The 13883-nt window shown below is 70.2% G+C and overlaps 2 protein-coding genes and 1 long non-coding RNA gene across 4 annotated transcripts in view; 1 reads left to right on the top strand and 2 right to left on the bottom strand.

Moving 5' to 3' along the window:
- The window catches only part of TRPM5 (transient receptor potential cation channel subfamily M member 5), a 30564-nt gene extending 21541 nt beyond the window's left edge, over nt 1-9023 (top strand). Inside the window, exons 10-24 of one of the 2 annotated variants that reach the window (XM_058304964.2) lie at nt 116-256; nt 371-494; nt 776-921; nt 1531-1643; nt 1832-1924; nt 2186-2438; nt 3157-3275; nt 3372-3504; nt 3708-3882; nt 5626-5779; nt 6731-6912; nt 7050-7182; nt 7968-8040; nt 8244-8310; nt 8613-9023. In XM_058304964.2, coding sequence (XP_058160947.1) covers nt 116-256; nt 371-494; nt 776-921; nt 1531-1643; nt 1832-1924; nt 2186-2438; nt 3157-3275; nt 3372-3504; nt 3708-3882; nt 5626-5779; nt 6731-6912; nt 7050-7182; nt 7968-8040; nt 8244-8310; nt 8613-8689 — 1983 coding nt within the window. In that variant the 3' untranslated portion in view covers nt 8690-9023. Of the gene's footprint in view, nt 1-115; nt 257-370; nt 495-775; nt 922-1530; nt 1644-1831; nt 1925-2185; nt 2439-3156; nt 3505-3707; nt 3883-5625; nt 5780-6730; nt 6913-7049; nt 7183-7967; nt 8041-8243; nt 8311-8612 lie in introns of both variants that reach the window. The other variant, XM_058304961.2, reaches the window with a different exon arrangement.
- Nucleotides 1007-5720, bottom strand: LOC139439780 (uncharacterized). The gene is made up of 3 exons (XR_011649825.1): nt 3655-5720; nt 2162-3471; nt 1007-1931 (listed from the first exon to the last, which is right to left on the bottom strand). It is a non-coding gene; the product is annotated as an uncharacterized lncRNA (long non-coding RNA).
- Nucleotides 9024-9393: 370 nt separating the features above from the next.
- Nucleotides 9394-12948, bottom strand: TSSC4 (tumor suppressing subtransferable candidate 4). Its single transcript, XM_004457591.5, has 3 exons — nt 12514-12948; nt 10762-10897; nt 9394-10630 (listed from the first exon to the last, which is right to left on the bottom strand). Exon 3 carries the CDS (start codon nt 10605-10607, stop codon nt 9621-9623), a length of 987 nt encoding a protein of 328 aa, XP_004457648.2. The 5' UTR covers nt 10608-10630; nt 10762-10897; nt 12514-12948; the 3' UTR covers nt 9394-9620.
- Nucleotides 12949-13883: the final 935 nt, after the last annotated feature.

Below are 13883 nucleotides of genomic sequence, written 5' to 3'. Positions count from 1 at the left end.
AGTGGGGGGTGGGCAGGGCAGGGCGATGTGGGGGGAGCAAGGCGGGGAGGTGGGGGAGGTGAGGGGGGCAGGGCAGGGCCCAGGCGGGCTAGGAGCCGACGTCCATGCCCCCCAGGAGAAAGGATCAGCCCAGCGGGCCCCGGGGCAGAAGTGGACGCTGGACCTGCGGCAGAGGAGCGCGGAGCCCTGGCGGGACCTGTTCCTGTGGGCAGTGCTGCGACACCGCCACGAGATGGCCACCTACTTCTGGGCCATGGTGCGTGTCCGTGGCCCCCTCAGGGCCAGGGCGGGGTGCGAGGCGGCCCTGGCATTCGGGCTGGGGTGGGCCCCAGGCGCGTAGTGGGCCGGCCCCTCAGACTCTGCGTCCTAGGGCCGGGAGGGCGTGGCCGCCGCGCTGGCTGCCTGCAAAATCATCCGTGAGATGTCCCACCTGGCGACGGACGCGGCAGCGGCGCGCTCCCTGCGTGAGGCCAAGTACGAGCAGCTGGCCCTGGGTGAGCGCCGCAGGGCACGGAGGCGGTGGGCCCTTTGGGGGGCGGGGGGCCCTGGGTGCGGAGAGGACTCCCAGCCCGGGACCCCCGGGACTGCCCCAGGTGGTCGCCCCAGGGCACCTGAGGCCCCGCCCCGCGGGCTCTGTAGGTTCAGGTGTGGGCAAGCCGCTGCGCGTGGAGCCCGGCGGGTGTGGCCGGCTGCCGTCTGGCAGGGGCTGCCTGTTCCCCAGGGGAATGGGGGCGCCGGGTGCAGCCTCCATCCATCACCGCCTCCCCCCCCCCAGAGCTCTTCTCCGAGTGCTACAGCAGCAGCGCCGAGTGCGCCTTCGCCCTGCTGGTGCGCAGGAACCGCTGCTGGAGCAGGACCACCTGCCTGCACCTGGCCGCCGAGGCCGACAGCAAGGCCTTCTTTGCCCACGACGGTGTGCAGGTGAAGGGCAGGGGCGGGGCAGGTGAAGGGCAGGGGCGGGGCAGGTGAAGGGCAGGGGCGGGACATGGGCAGGGGTGGGGCAGGAGAAGGGCAGGGGCGGGGCAGGTGAAGGGCAGGGGCGGGACATGGGCAGGGGTGGGGCAGGAGAAGGGCAGGGGCGGGGCAGGTGAAGGGCAGGGGTGGGACATGGGCAGGTGAAGGGCAGGGGCGGGGGAGGGGCAGGTGAAGGGCAGGGGTGGGACATGGGCAGGGGTGGGGCTTGGGCAGGGGTGGGGCAGGGGAGGCACGGGAGGGGCAGGTGAAGGGCAGGGGCGGGGGAGGGGCAGGTGAAGGGCAGGGGTGGGACATGGGCAGGGGTGGGGCTTGGGCAGGGGTGGGGCAGGGGAGGCACGGGAGGGGCAGGTGAAGGGCAGGGGTGGGGCAGGGGAGGGGCAGGAGGCACAGGGCAGGCAGGGCCCACTGACCCCACCACCTGTGGCCGCTGCCCGCCTGCCCGACGTCCGCCTGCACCAGGGGGCTTCAGGGCCAGGAAGGCGTGGGGCATGCTCTTCTCCCACACCCCCAGGCCCCCCGGGCCCCCAAGTACCCACCTGCCCTGCCCCCCTCCAGGCCTTCCTGACCAAGATCTGGTGGGGGGACATGGCCACGGGCACGGGTGTTGTGCGCCTGCTGGGCGCCTTCGTGTGCCCGGCGCTCGTCTACACCAACCTCATCGCCTTCAGGTATCGGCGCCCGGGGAGGGGGCAGGGGCCCGGGCGCGGCTGGTGCGGGTGGCCACCCCCGCGTCCCTGCGCCCGGCTGGGCACCTCGCCTTCGCCCCTTCTGGGTGTGCCCACGACGCCACTGTGGGGGCTCGGGGCCGGGTGGGGGTCCCGGGGCCTGTCCCCGGCCCTGAGAGTGTCATTTACAGCGAGGACACCCCTCCGCGGACGGGCCCCGAGGATGCCCAGGAGCAGGGCTGTGTGGACGCCGAGAAGAGTCTGCTGGGCCGCGGCGGCTGCCGGTAGGGGCTGGGGGCCGGGGGGGCGGGGGGCAGAGGGCGCAGGGCTAAGGTCAGGGCAGAGCCCACAGGGCAGAGGGCACAGGGTGCAGGGCACAGGGCATAGGTCAGAGGCCGCGGGGCAGAGGCTGGGGCAGAGGGTGTGGGGCAGAGGGCACAGGGCAGAGGGCACGGGGCAGAGGCTGGGGCAGAGGGCGTGGGGCAGAGGGCGTGGGGCAGAGGGTAGGGCAGAGGCCTCACCGCCACGGCTCCTTTGCGGCACAGGGCGGACGAGCCGGCGGAGGCGTCGAGGGCACCGGGCGGCCGAGGCCCGCGCGGGGCCTTCCTGCTCACGCGCTGGCGCAAGTTCTGGGGCGCCCCGGTGACCGTGTTCCTGGGGAACGTGGTCATGTACTTCGCGTTCCTCTTCCTGTTCGCCCACGTGCTCCTGGTGGACTTCCGGCCGCCGCCGCCGGCGGGGCCCGAGGTCACCCTCTACTTCTGGGTCTTCACCCTGGTGCTGGAGGAGATCCGGCAGGTGGGTGGAGGCCAGGCCCGCGCTCCCTCTGGCGCTGCCTCACCTGTAAAACACCTGCCTGAGCCTTGATCCTGGGTACAGATGAGCCCCGATCCCACCTCCAGATTGATCCCTGATCCCGCTCCAGACTGAGCCCTGAGCCCATCTCTAGACTGAGCCCTGATCCTAGCACTAGACTGAGGCCTGATCTGAGTTCCAGACTAAGCCCCAATCCCAGCTCTAGACTGAAACCTGATCCTGGCACCAGACTGATCCTCAATTCCAGTTCCAGAACGAGCCCTGACTTCAGCTCCAGACTGAGTCCTGATCCCAGCTCTAGACTGAGCCCAGATCCTAGCTCTAGACTGAGTCTTGACCTTAGCAACAGACTGAGCCCTGGTTGCAGTTCTAGACTGAGCCCTGACCAAAGCTCCAAAATGAGCCTGACCATGGTCTCCCTAGCCAGAGTCTGAATCCTGACCCTAATCATAGATTAAGTCTGAATGCTGAAGGTAAATTGATCCTGGACCCTGGTTCGTAGAACGGCCCTGACGCAAACTCTAGACTGACCTCAGTCCTCATCCCAGAACTAAGCCTGATTCTCCTTCCGAATGACCTCTAGTCTTAGTCACAGGCAGAGCCCTGATCCCTACTCGCAGGCTAAGCCCTGATCCCGTGCCGTGATCCCTGCCGACCGCAGCTGGTCGGGCAGGGCTGTCTGAGCTGCGCGGCCCTGCAGGGCTTCTTCACGGACGAGGACACGCGCCTGGTGAAGAAGTTCACGCTCTACGTGGAGGACAACTGGAACAAGTGTGACCTGGTGGCCATCTTCCTGTTCGTCGTGGGCGTCACCTGCAGGTCTGTGGGCGCGGGGCCTGGTGGGAGCCCGGGGTGGGTGCCGTCGGGGCCCGGGGGCCCCCGCGGGGCTGCAGCACCCAGCTGCGCCCTCCGCAGGATGCTGCCCTCGGCCTTTGAGGCTGGCCGCACCATCCTGGCCCTGGACTTCATGGTGTTCGCCCTGCGGCTCATCCACATCTTCGCCGTCCACAAGCAGCTGGGCCCCAAGATCGTCATTGTGGAGCGGATGGTGAGCGCCCCGCCCGCCCGCCCGGGGGCCGCCCCCACATACCTGCCTCTCCCCGCCCCCCGCCTGGCGGCCGCCCCCCCACACCTGCCTCTCCCGCCCGCCTGCACACACCTGCCTCTCCCCACCTGCCCCGGGGCCCCCCCCCCACACCTGCCTCTCCCCGCCCGGGGGCGGCCTGCTGACGCGCCTCTCCCCCCGAGGAGATGAAGGACGTCTTCTTCTTCCTCTTCTTCCTGGGCGTGTGGCTCGTGGCCTACGGCGTGGCCACGCAGGCCCTGCTGCACCCGCACGACAGCCGCCTCGAGTGGATCTTCCGCCGCGTGCTCTACCGGCCCTACCTGCAGATCTTCGGGCAGATCCCGCTCGACGAGATCGACGGTGGGGGGGTGCTGGGAGGGGCGGCCAGAGGAGGGGCCGGGGGGGCCAGCCGGGCCGGGAGCAGGGCCTGGGCGCCTGTGCCTGCTGGAGTGGGACCCCTGCCTGGTGTCCCCCGGGAACTCCCCTGGGCCCGCTGGGGTATGGGGGGCCTCGGCCTGGAGCCGGCTGGGAGCAGGAAGGCCTGGGGGGCCCCGGAGAAGGCGCCTCAACTGCAGGGTCCTGGGCAGCTCCCGGCTGATTGGGGGTCGCACCCCCACCTGGCCCGGGGCTGGGAGCTGAGGCAGGAGGAGCGGCCCTGCGTCTGGGGGGGGGTGTGGGGTGGGCGGGCCCCGTGGTGGAGCGCGGCCCATCCTGGGCTGGCCCTGACCACGGCCGGGGCCCCTCGGCTGGCCTCTGTCCTCCCTTGTGGCCAGCTTGCTGGAAACTTTCCAGAAGGAGTGGGCGCCATGCCAGAGGGAGAGCCCTGGCAGCCGAGGTCTTAGTGGGGGGGGCACCCCAATGGCGGGTGGGCGCAGCACAGGCGCCGGGACCTGGTGAGTTGGAGCAAGGTGGGCGCACAGCTGGCGCTGGCGTGGGCAGCTGCAGGCTCGAGCCAGGGCATGGAGGTCACCAGGGGCCACAGCGCGCCACGGGACCTGACCCCACTGGCCGCAGGGGTGGGGAGGGGCCCGTGGCAAGGCCTGCCGGGTGCCCAGAGATACGGGTCACGGGTGACGGGCGGCCTCCCGGGGGCATGTTTCTGAGTTAGGTTTCCGGCAGTCGGCCCTGCCCTGGGGGACCACGACCCCCACTGCCCCCAGGCAGGGCCCCTTGGTGGACGAAGGGTTCACGGCCCCCCCTGGAGCTGAGGTGCACCTTGGCTGGTAGGCATGGTCAGAGGGAGCCCGACCTCCCCAGGCCCCCAGCCCTCCGCCCCGAGAAAGGTTTCTGAAGAGCAGGGGCCGGGACGCGCGGGGGAAGGCAGCCCCGTCCTCCGCTCCAGCCGCACTTCCGCCCCAGCAGGGGCTCGGGGTCTCAGTGTGGAGCTGCTGCCATGCCGCACACTTACAGCCTCGCACGTGGCTCTGCGCCTGGCGCCGGCCCATCCTGGGGGTGCCAGAGCGGGACAGGGCTGCGGGTCAGTCAGGAGCAGGGCCAGGGGCTGGCGCTCACCCCCGCCCGCTCGCGCCCGCTCATGCCCTGCGCACACGGGGCTGCCCGGCGTGCCCGGGGAGGGCAGGCTCCAGGGCTGGCCCTGCGGGGCAGTGGGCGGCAAGGGGGCAGGTTCGGGGCAGGCCGGAGCAGCCCCCACGGGGACACGCATGCCCACAGCCCGAAGCGTCCTCCAGTGCAGCAGGTTGAGCCCGCGGCCTTCAGCGTCCAGGGCATCCGGGCTCAGATACGCTTGGGAAACGTGCAAACTCGCTCTGGCCTGGAGGCCCGTGGTGGGCGCTGGCCCGGCAATGGCCCTGACGAGTCCCGCAGCAGGCGCCTGCCTCCCCTGGCTGGGCCGGCTCCCCACACCCCCTCAACAGCTGGCCCTTCCCTTTTCCTCGAATCAGATGCCCCCACCTCCCCGTCCCCTCAAAGGGCCCTGGCTCAGCCGCAGGGCTCGGGGCAGTGGGAGCAGCTTGAGTGGCCCGCCCCCCGCTGCCCGAGACCCAGGGGGTTTCCCACCCGGGGGCTTTTGGTGCTGACACGAGGATGGTCCCGGGGACAGAGGCCGGGCCGAGCCCCCCAACCCACCACCCGCTCGCATTTCAGAGGCGCGCGTGAACTGCTCCGTGCACCCGCTGCTGCTGGAGGACTCGCCCTCCTGCCCCAACCTCTACGCCAACTGGCTGGTCATCCTGCTGCTCGTGGCCTTCCTGCTGGTCACCAACGTGCTGCTCATGAACCTGCTCATCGCCATGTTCAGGTGCCCGCCCAGGCCTGCGCCTGGCCACACTGCCCCGCACGCCGCCCCGGCCACGCTGCCCCCGCACGCTGCCCCTGCACGCCGCCCCGGCCATGCTGCCCCTGCATGCTGCCCCCGCACGCCGCCCCCGGCCACGCTGCCCCTGCACGCTGCCCCGGCCACGCTGCCCCCGGCCACGCTGCCCCTGCACGCTGCCCCTGCACGCTGCCCCGGCCACGCTGCCCCCACACGCTGCCCCCGGCCACGCTGCCCTGGCCACGCTGCCCCCGCATGCTGCCCCCGCACGCCGCCTCTGCCACGCTGCCCCCGGCCACGCTGCCCCTGCATGCTGCCCCGGCCACGCTGCCCCCACACGCCGCCCCGGCCACGCTGCCCCTGCACGCCGCCCCTGCCACGCTGCCCCCGGCCACGCTGCCCTGGCCACGCTGCCCCCGCACGCTGCCCCGGCCACGCTGCCCCCGGCCACGCTGCCCTGGCCACGCTGCCCCCGCACGCCGCCCCGGCCATGCTGCCCCTGCATGCTGCCCCCGCACGCCGCCTCTGCCACGCTGCCCCCGGCCACGCTGCCCCTGCATGCTGCCCCGGCCACGCTGCCCCCACACGCTGCCCCCGGCCACGCTGCCCTGGCCACGCTGCCCCTGCATGCTGCCCCCGGCCACGCTGCCCCCGCACGTCGCCTCTGCCACGCTGCCCCCAGCCACGCTGCCCCTGCACGCTGCCCCGGCCACGCTGCCCCCACACGCTGCCCCCGGCCACGCTGCCCCCGGCCATGCTGCCCCTGCATGCTGCCCCCGGCCACTCTGCCCCCACACGCTGTCTCCCACACGCTACCCCAGCCACACATGCCCCCCCCCCGCCATGACCCCAGCCACACACCCTGAGCCACGTGCCCCCAGCTACACGTGCCCCCAGCCACACAGGCCCCCTCACCCCCCACGCTCACCCCCCCAGCTACACGTTCCAGGTGGTGCAGGGCAACGCCGACACGTTCTGGAAGTCCCAGCGCTTCGGGCTGATCGTGGAGTACCACGGGCGCCCGGCCCTCGCCCCGCCCTTCATCCTGCTGAGCCACCTGAGCCAGGTGCTCAGGAAGCTGCTCAAGCAGGAGGCCGCGCCCAAGCGGGAGCATCTGGGTGAGGCGGGGCCTGGGCCCCACCCAGGGGCGCAACCCCGGCCCCGCCCTGTCCTGCCGGTGGTGACGGGTGGGCTGTGGGCGCCCCTGCCCCAGGCCTGGCCAGGGCTCTCCCCTGAGACCCACGTGCCCGTGCAGAGAGAGACCTGCCCGAGCCCCTGGACCAGGAGATGGTCACCTGGGAGACGGTGCAGAAGGAGAACCTCCTGAGCGGCCAGGAGAAGCGCAGGAAGGAGAGCAGCGAGGAGGTGCTGCGCAAAGCTGCCCACAGGTGGGGCTGCGCGAGGCCCTGCACCTGCCCGGCGCCCTGGCGCCCAGCGCCCCGCACCCTGCGCCAGTACCCCAGCGCCCAGCGCCCCGCACCCTGCGCCAGTACCCCAGCGCCCAGCGCCCCGGCCCCGCCTGGTTTGCCCGGGACTGGCCGAGCGGCGCGCAGCTCAGGGACACAGGCCTGCAACAGGGTGGGCAGGCGGGCGTGGGGGCGCCGTGGGGTGCTGGGTGCTGCCTTTCGGGGATGCGCTCTGTGGAAACGGCCCCGGCCCTGCCCGTGGCTCCGCTGTGACGGCCAGGGTGGGTGGGCTGCCTTCAGGTTGGGGGCCCTGGTGCCTGGCACGTAGGACCTGGGCTGGGGCAGCGGAGCTCCGAGCAGGGCGGGGCCGGGCCCGGGCCGCATGGCGGGCATCCTGCCTGCTGGCGCGGCCTCCTCCCTCTCTCCCCTCCCCACCCTGGCGCTCTGCTTGGGAGCCCCCCAGCCCACGCCGCAGGGCCCAGGTCCTGCGTGTTACACCCACCCTGCCCTTGCCCCCGGCTCCAAGGGCCGGCGGGGCACCCCAGCCCCTCCTCCGGCAACTCAGGAGGGGACAAAGGAGCTGTGCCTGAGGACTCAGCCCCGAGGAGACTGGGTGCCACCAGCGCGGGATCCACGGGTGGGGAGAGCGGGAGAGATTCGGGACCCAGGGTGGTCCCAAGCCCTCTGGGAGGCCATGGAGGGGGACGGGCGGGCGGCCCCCAGGGCGGGCCCATCTGCCCCTCAGCGCCCGCTGTCACCCCCACCAGGGTGGACTTCATCGCCAGCTACCTGGGTGGGCTGCGAGAGCAAGAGAGGAGGGTCAAGCGGCTGGAAGCACAAGTAAGCCAGCAGGGCGCGGCTGTCCTCCCTCGAGCGGGCCACCAGGTGCATGGCCCCCTGGGACCCACATCCCGTGCTGACCTTCGGGCCGCCCTCACTGTCCTTGAGTGACAGTCCCCGAGGCCGTGGCGAGGGACTGGGAGGGCAGCGGCTCTCCACGCTGGCGCTCAGTCGTGGCCTCGGGGCCCCCTGCCCTCTTGCAGCTCAATCACTGCGCCTCGCTGCTGTCCTCCATGGCCGACATGCTGGCCCGGGGTGGTGCCCGCAGAGGTGAATGGGCCTGGGCAGCGGGGCGGGCAGGGGCACCTTGGGGCGGGCCTGTGGGGTCTCTTGCCCCTGGTCCAGGGTGGGGCTGGCTCAGGAGGTTGCAGTCGCTGGCCGTGGCTCTTTGGGGATGCAGGGCCCCTGTGACGGAGCCCCCTGACTCCAACCTCCCCAGGCAGGGGGCCTGCGAGGGCCTGCCCTGAGGGCCACGTCTTCCCCCTCCCCCCGGGGAAGCCCTTCCCCCTCCAAGGCCTGCCCAGCCGGCGCCCAGCACCGAGGGCTGAGGAGGGGTCTTCCTCCCCGTCCAGGCTCTGGGAGCCCGCCGACCTCCGCCGCCCCCGGAGGGGGTCCTGGCAGCACTGGCAGGCCAGCCTCAGGCAGCTGAGCCGCTGCTGCAGCCACCGAGGCGGGGGAGGCGGTACCCGGGCCAAGGTCAGCAGGTCCTGGGGCCTGTGCACGCCCACCTCACCCCCCGGACCCCCCTCAACCTGCAAAGCCCACCTTTTCCTGGAGGACTGCCTAGCACCCCTGGGCCCTCCTCCTGCCTGAGCTCAGCAGCTGCCTGTGGGCAGGCCCCGGTGCCCACAGCCAGCCTGGAGGCAGGCAGCAGGCAGCGCTGAGCACTGAGGGAGCACCTCCTGCTTCCGGGGTGGGCAGCAGCCGGGGGCCTGCACCCCGCCCCCCGTACTGCCTCATTAAAAGCAGCCTTTATGTGCAAAGCAGTGGTGACTGTTTCTTCCCTAAGGGATGCGCGTGGTCCTTCGGGGGTCTGGGAGCCGCTGAGGGCAGAGCCGCGATCGTGTGTGCTGGCCCCCAGCCCCCAGCCTCATCCCCCAGCTTACACCCGAGGGCTCACAGCCCAGGACACTGCCACGGCACGACCAGCCCTCCCTGCCCCCCATAAGCTGGCTGCCCTGCCACCCCTCAAGGTAGAGCTGGTGGCCCAGATGGGACCGGCAGACTAGGCTGGACCCCCGGGGCTGCTCGGGGGTGTGAGGGTCCGCCCGTCCCTGGGGTTTGGCGCCCCAGCAGCTGCAGGGTGGGTTCAGCACCAGGCCAAGGCCCGAGACAGACAGACGGAGTCCAAAGTCAAGTACAAAACCTTTACTGTCCCCCTGGAGCACCACGGAAGCCGGGCTCCTGGCCCCCTAGCCCCGACTCCCACCCTGCATCCTGCGCCCTGCGCTGCTGACAGAGCCACTGCAGGCACCCTAAGCCCGAAGGTGGTGCTCCCGGGCGGAGCTCGCCGTAAGGGTGTGGGGCACCGCGGGGCTCGGGGTGGAGGCTGGGCCTGGCGGCCGCGGGCACCCCTCCGCTCAGGCCTCGGCTTCCGCGCCCTCGGGGCTGCCGCCCCTGTGCCGGAAGTGGTCTCTGCTCCGCTTCTTGCTGCCGTGGAAGCCGACCGTCTCCACCATGGGCACCTCCCCAGCGCCAGGCACTGGCCGGGCGGCCCCCTCGGGCATCCCCACCTCCTGCAGACCCCCCCAGGGGCTGCTGCACTCCTCAGCCTCGGGGGTCCCAGCCAGGTGGGCCAGCTGCACGGAGTCCTCGGCCTCGGCCAGCCCCGGGTCCCCAGGGGTGCTCCTGCCTGGCCCTCCTGCCTTCCCCGGGCCCCTCTTCCTCTCAGGCCTGGCCTCCGCGGCCCGGGCCGGTTTGGAGAAGACGATCCTTCCCTCCCCGCGGCTGGAGGGATCCTGGTTGAAGGAGGGCGCCGACAGGGTGGGCGCTGCTGGGCCCCGGGAGCCCAGGAAGGCCAGGGCTGCGGCGCGATTGCTCTGCTCGCCGGCCAAGGCCACGTCCTCCAGGCTGTACTTGGTCCAGCGCTCGGGGTGGGTCACGTAGTCGGGGATGGGGGCTGCCCTCGGAGGGGCAGGGCTGCGGCGGGTCCTACCTAGGGCCTCTCTCAGGGGCTGGCCTGGGGGCATGGGGGGCTGCTTGAAGTGCCCCTGGTCACCCACGCTGGAGCCATAGGCCCCAGGCGGCAGAGCCTGCTTGGCCGTGCCCTCCAGACAGTCAAAGATGTCCCGGCTGCGCTGCGAGAAGGTGGAGCTCATGCCCCTCAGGTGGAACGGCTGGGCAGGCGGGCCCGGGGGGGGCCCGGGGGGCTCGTCAGGGTCGGAATCCCCCCCAGTCTCACCAGGCAGCCCCTCTGGGGACAGGGCTTCCACCTCGGCGCAGCCCGGCCCGCTGAGGTCAGAGTCGGAGTCGCTGAGGGACACTGCGTCGCAAGGCAGGGCGTCGTGCTCGCTCCCGGGCTCGGCCTCCAGGCCAAGGGGTGGCTCACCGGCCCCTGCCTCAGCCATGTGCTCCGAGGGCAGCTGCCCACCTGGGCCAGAACAGCCAGAACTGAAGCCCGCGTGCGCACGAGGCCCCTGGGCAAGAGGCAGGGCTCAGCAGAAAGAGGCACCTGCAAAGGCGGGCCCTGGGGCCCCTCGCCCGTGGGAAGCCCTTTCTCACCTCGTTTCCTGGGCGCCTGTGACTGATGTCCGTGCTGGCCTGCCAGGCAGGGCGTCCTGACCCAGGTCCTCAGCGGCAGTGGCGAGGTCGTCGCAATCCCAGGAGCCTCCGCGGCACACTCTACCCTGCTGCTCGGCTGTAAAGGGGTGAGGGTCAAAAAGAGAGATTCAACCGCCTGACCAGGAAGCGAGCGTATAAAAGCGGCGCTGCGCAGGAGGGAGGCAGTTCACTGGGCCCCCGACGCGTGCCAGGCATTAGAGATGTTTTTGACACATGACGTCACCTACCCTCGAGTTGAGCTAAGTCTCGCCTGCAGGTTGCAGAGAACGAGGCACAGGAGACTAAGCGGCCCGCGTGGGGGGGCTTTACTAGGCCACAGCCTGGGCGGGACCTGAGCCTAGGCCGAGGGGACTCCACGCCCCTCACCCAAGCAGGGCCCTTTATGAACAGCTTAGCACGGTGCCCGGCGCAGGCTCAGCGGCCCAGAAAGGTCGGAGCACCTTCCTCACCCAGGACAGGACATTTGTTATTTGCTGGGAGGTAGACGCCCTGGGAGCTTGGCAAGTGGAGGGTGACGGTCTCCGGGAACTGCGGACTCAGTGGCCACAGATGGGCAGCAGCTGGAGCAACCTCCATTCAGCCGGGCAGAGAAGTGCAGCAGACATGCCAGGGACTGGGGTGCCCGGGAGCCCCTGGCTTCAGTGCTGCCTTCAGCCAATCACCACCACCGCCTCCCCACCGAGCCTCACAGGCTGGTGGACCCGCTGAGGATGGAGTTGGGCCAGCAAGGGATACTCCTGGGCAGGATCTCAACTCCTCTCGCTTGGAGAGAGAAAGGGGAAAGGAAGCACACACCGGCAGCGTCTATTTTAGGGCTGACAGGGCCAGAAGAGGGCGGGAAATAACTTGCCCAAGTCTTCTGGTTCTAGCAGGATTCCTGCATACCCAATTTGTACTGTGTCCTCCTGCCGCTGGGGACGCCACCATGACTGATAAAAAGGAGTCTGGTGGATGGGAAACTTGGTGGGTGCTTGCGGGTCCCACAGTGTGTCTCTGGGAGTTAGGGGAGTTCAAGAGCTTGATGGAGAAGAGAGTTGAGTCTTGGCTGAGTAGCTGAGGGTCGGGATCTGGGCAGACCCAGGGAGCAGAAGCCTCGGTTTCCTACGGGTTGGCTCTCTCTCTCCTTAGAACAGGAGTTCTTAACTATTTTGTTCCAGACCCCTTCTCACAGTATAGCAGAAGATACATGACACTCAACTAGCACCGTGTATTAACAAGTACTGTAATTCGCAAACATGGATGAGCTTAAGCGACTTTTTGAGATATACAACAACTGTAATGAAATATGCAACAAATACTACTGTAATTTATTATTTTCATACGCGAAAAAAACTTAGATTTCTGTTACAGGTTAGGAAAATTAAAGATAACAAGTTGATTTTTTCCAATTCAAGCTCGCAGACCCCTTGGGGGTCCGTGGAGCCTGTTAAGAACCCCTGCCTTAGCAGCGAGGCCTCCTCTTGCTCCACTCCACGTGCCTGGCGCCTCGCTCAGGGCCTGGCGCGCGGGCGGCTCCCCGCATCGGAACGAGGGAATCGCTCTCAGGGGCCTGCGGGTGGGGCTGCGTGGGTCCCGGGTCCGGGCGCCTGAAGCCCGGGGTCCCACAGGCCAGGCTGCGAAGGGAGAAGACCCTAAATACAGCGGGGTCTCCGGGATCGGTGCTGCGCACAGCGGCCTCGGGCCGCAACCTACCGGCTCCCAGCGCGCACCGCCTCCATCTTGGTCAGCGCCGAGGCCGCCGGGGCGCTGCGCGGGGCCCTCTGGGAAGCCGAGTTCCTTGCGGCCAAGCGCCGTGGCGTGCGCGGTCAGGGAACTACATCTCCCACAAGGCACCGCGCCGCGGCGTCCGCGGCCCGCCGGAACCAGTAGTCCTGGGCATGCGCCTGCGTGCTCCCCGGTCTCCGCATCCCCCGCGTTTGCGGCCTGCTCTCGATAGCCCAGGGAGCGGCGGCGCTTCTTCGAGAATCGAGTCCGGAATTAGCCCCGGCGTACCGGGGGGCGGGAGGGCGAACGGCGACGCCCAGAAGCCTGAGAGCGAAGGGCCTCGGGGGCCCCGGGACTCCAGCGCCACCTGCCGGCAGTCACGGGGGCCGTGGCCGCCCTAGGCCGGAAGTGTATCCCCAGGCCGGAAGCGCGTGATTCCCGGGCCGGAAGCACGGAGCCGCCGGCACTTCCCTCCTTGGCTGGAGGAGGCGGGGCCCCGCCTTTTCCGTAGTCTTGGGTCAGTCCCGGGAAACTGACACCGCGTTCCGGGCCCCATCCGTCGGGCCCCGCGTGCCCGCCAGCCCCACTCCAGATCTGGGCCCTGAGGACACCCCCTCCGTGCAGGCCTCTCCAGAGCTACGAGTAGTACCTGCCACCCCTCCTCCCAGCGGCGGGCCCTCCCGACCCCGCTTGGCATTTAACTTCCAGGGCGGGTTCCTGGGGACCCCCCAGCCATGCCATCAGCCTGGGCGCTCACCACCGCGGGCGCTATCCGTCCTTCCCCGAGGCACCAGCGGCGCACCTGCCTCCCCGTGCGAAGGGCGTCTTGGGGGGATTGGAGGAAGGACTTATAGGTGGGGAAGCCAGGGCCCAGCGCTGGCCCGAATGCATCCTTCCAGGGTCCCTGGTCCATCCGGAGCCCCCGGGGGGGTCCTGGCGCACCAAGGGAGGCTAAGTAGGCCCCGGGATGCCGGGCAAGGAGAGGACTTGAGGAGGGGACCGGGTGCTTCATTTCCACCTCCAAGGTAGCCAGGACGGGGGTCGCCCCAGGGAGGGTCCAGCTTCTGAGGGCTGGCCGCCTGGCTGCGCCACCCACTGGCCTGAGGCAGGTCACCTGCCGGGAGGCAGAGGATGAGGCCCCACGCTTCCCTTCTCTGCCAGGGGTGGCTCGTGCCCCCAGTCTCCTGTCCCAGGACCCAGGTTTGGCTGGCCTGGTGTGTGTTGGGTATCCAAGAATTCAAGGACCTGTGTGGCCTGGCCGGGGGTCCCAGGGTGGAAACAGGGTACCCCACTGGTGAGTTCAGTCCCCACCAGCCTCACCAAGAACCTGCAGTCCGGCTGACCCTAAGTGCTTGCTC

The sequence above is a fragment of the Dasypus novemcinctus genome, chromosome 10, assembly GCF_030445035.2.
Source record: "Dasypus novemcinctus isolate mDasNov1 chromosome 10, mDasNov1.1.hap2, whole genome shotgun sequence".
Classification (NCBI taxonomy): Eukaryota; Metazoa; Chordata; class Mammalia; order Cingulata; family Dasypodidae; genus Dasypus; species Dasypus novemcinctus.
The sequence above is the reverse complement of the archived record's forward strand: the minus strand, read 5'-3'. Positions and strand labels throughout refer to the sequence as shown.

Excerpts from the sequence above, each read along its gene's own strand:
- TSSC4 (XM_004457591.5), bottom strand. The coding sequence starts at position 10,607 with ATGGCTGAGGCAGGGGCCGGTGAGCCACCCCTTGGCCTGGAGGCCGAG.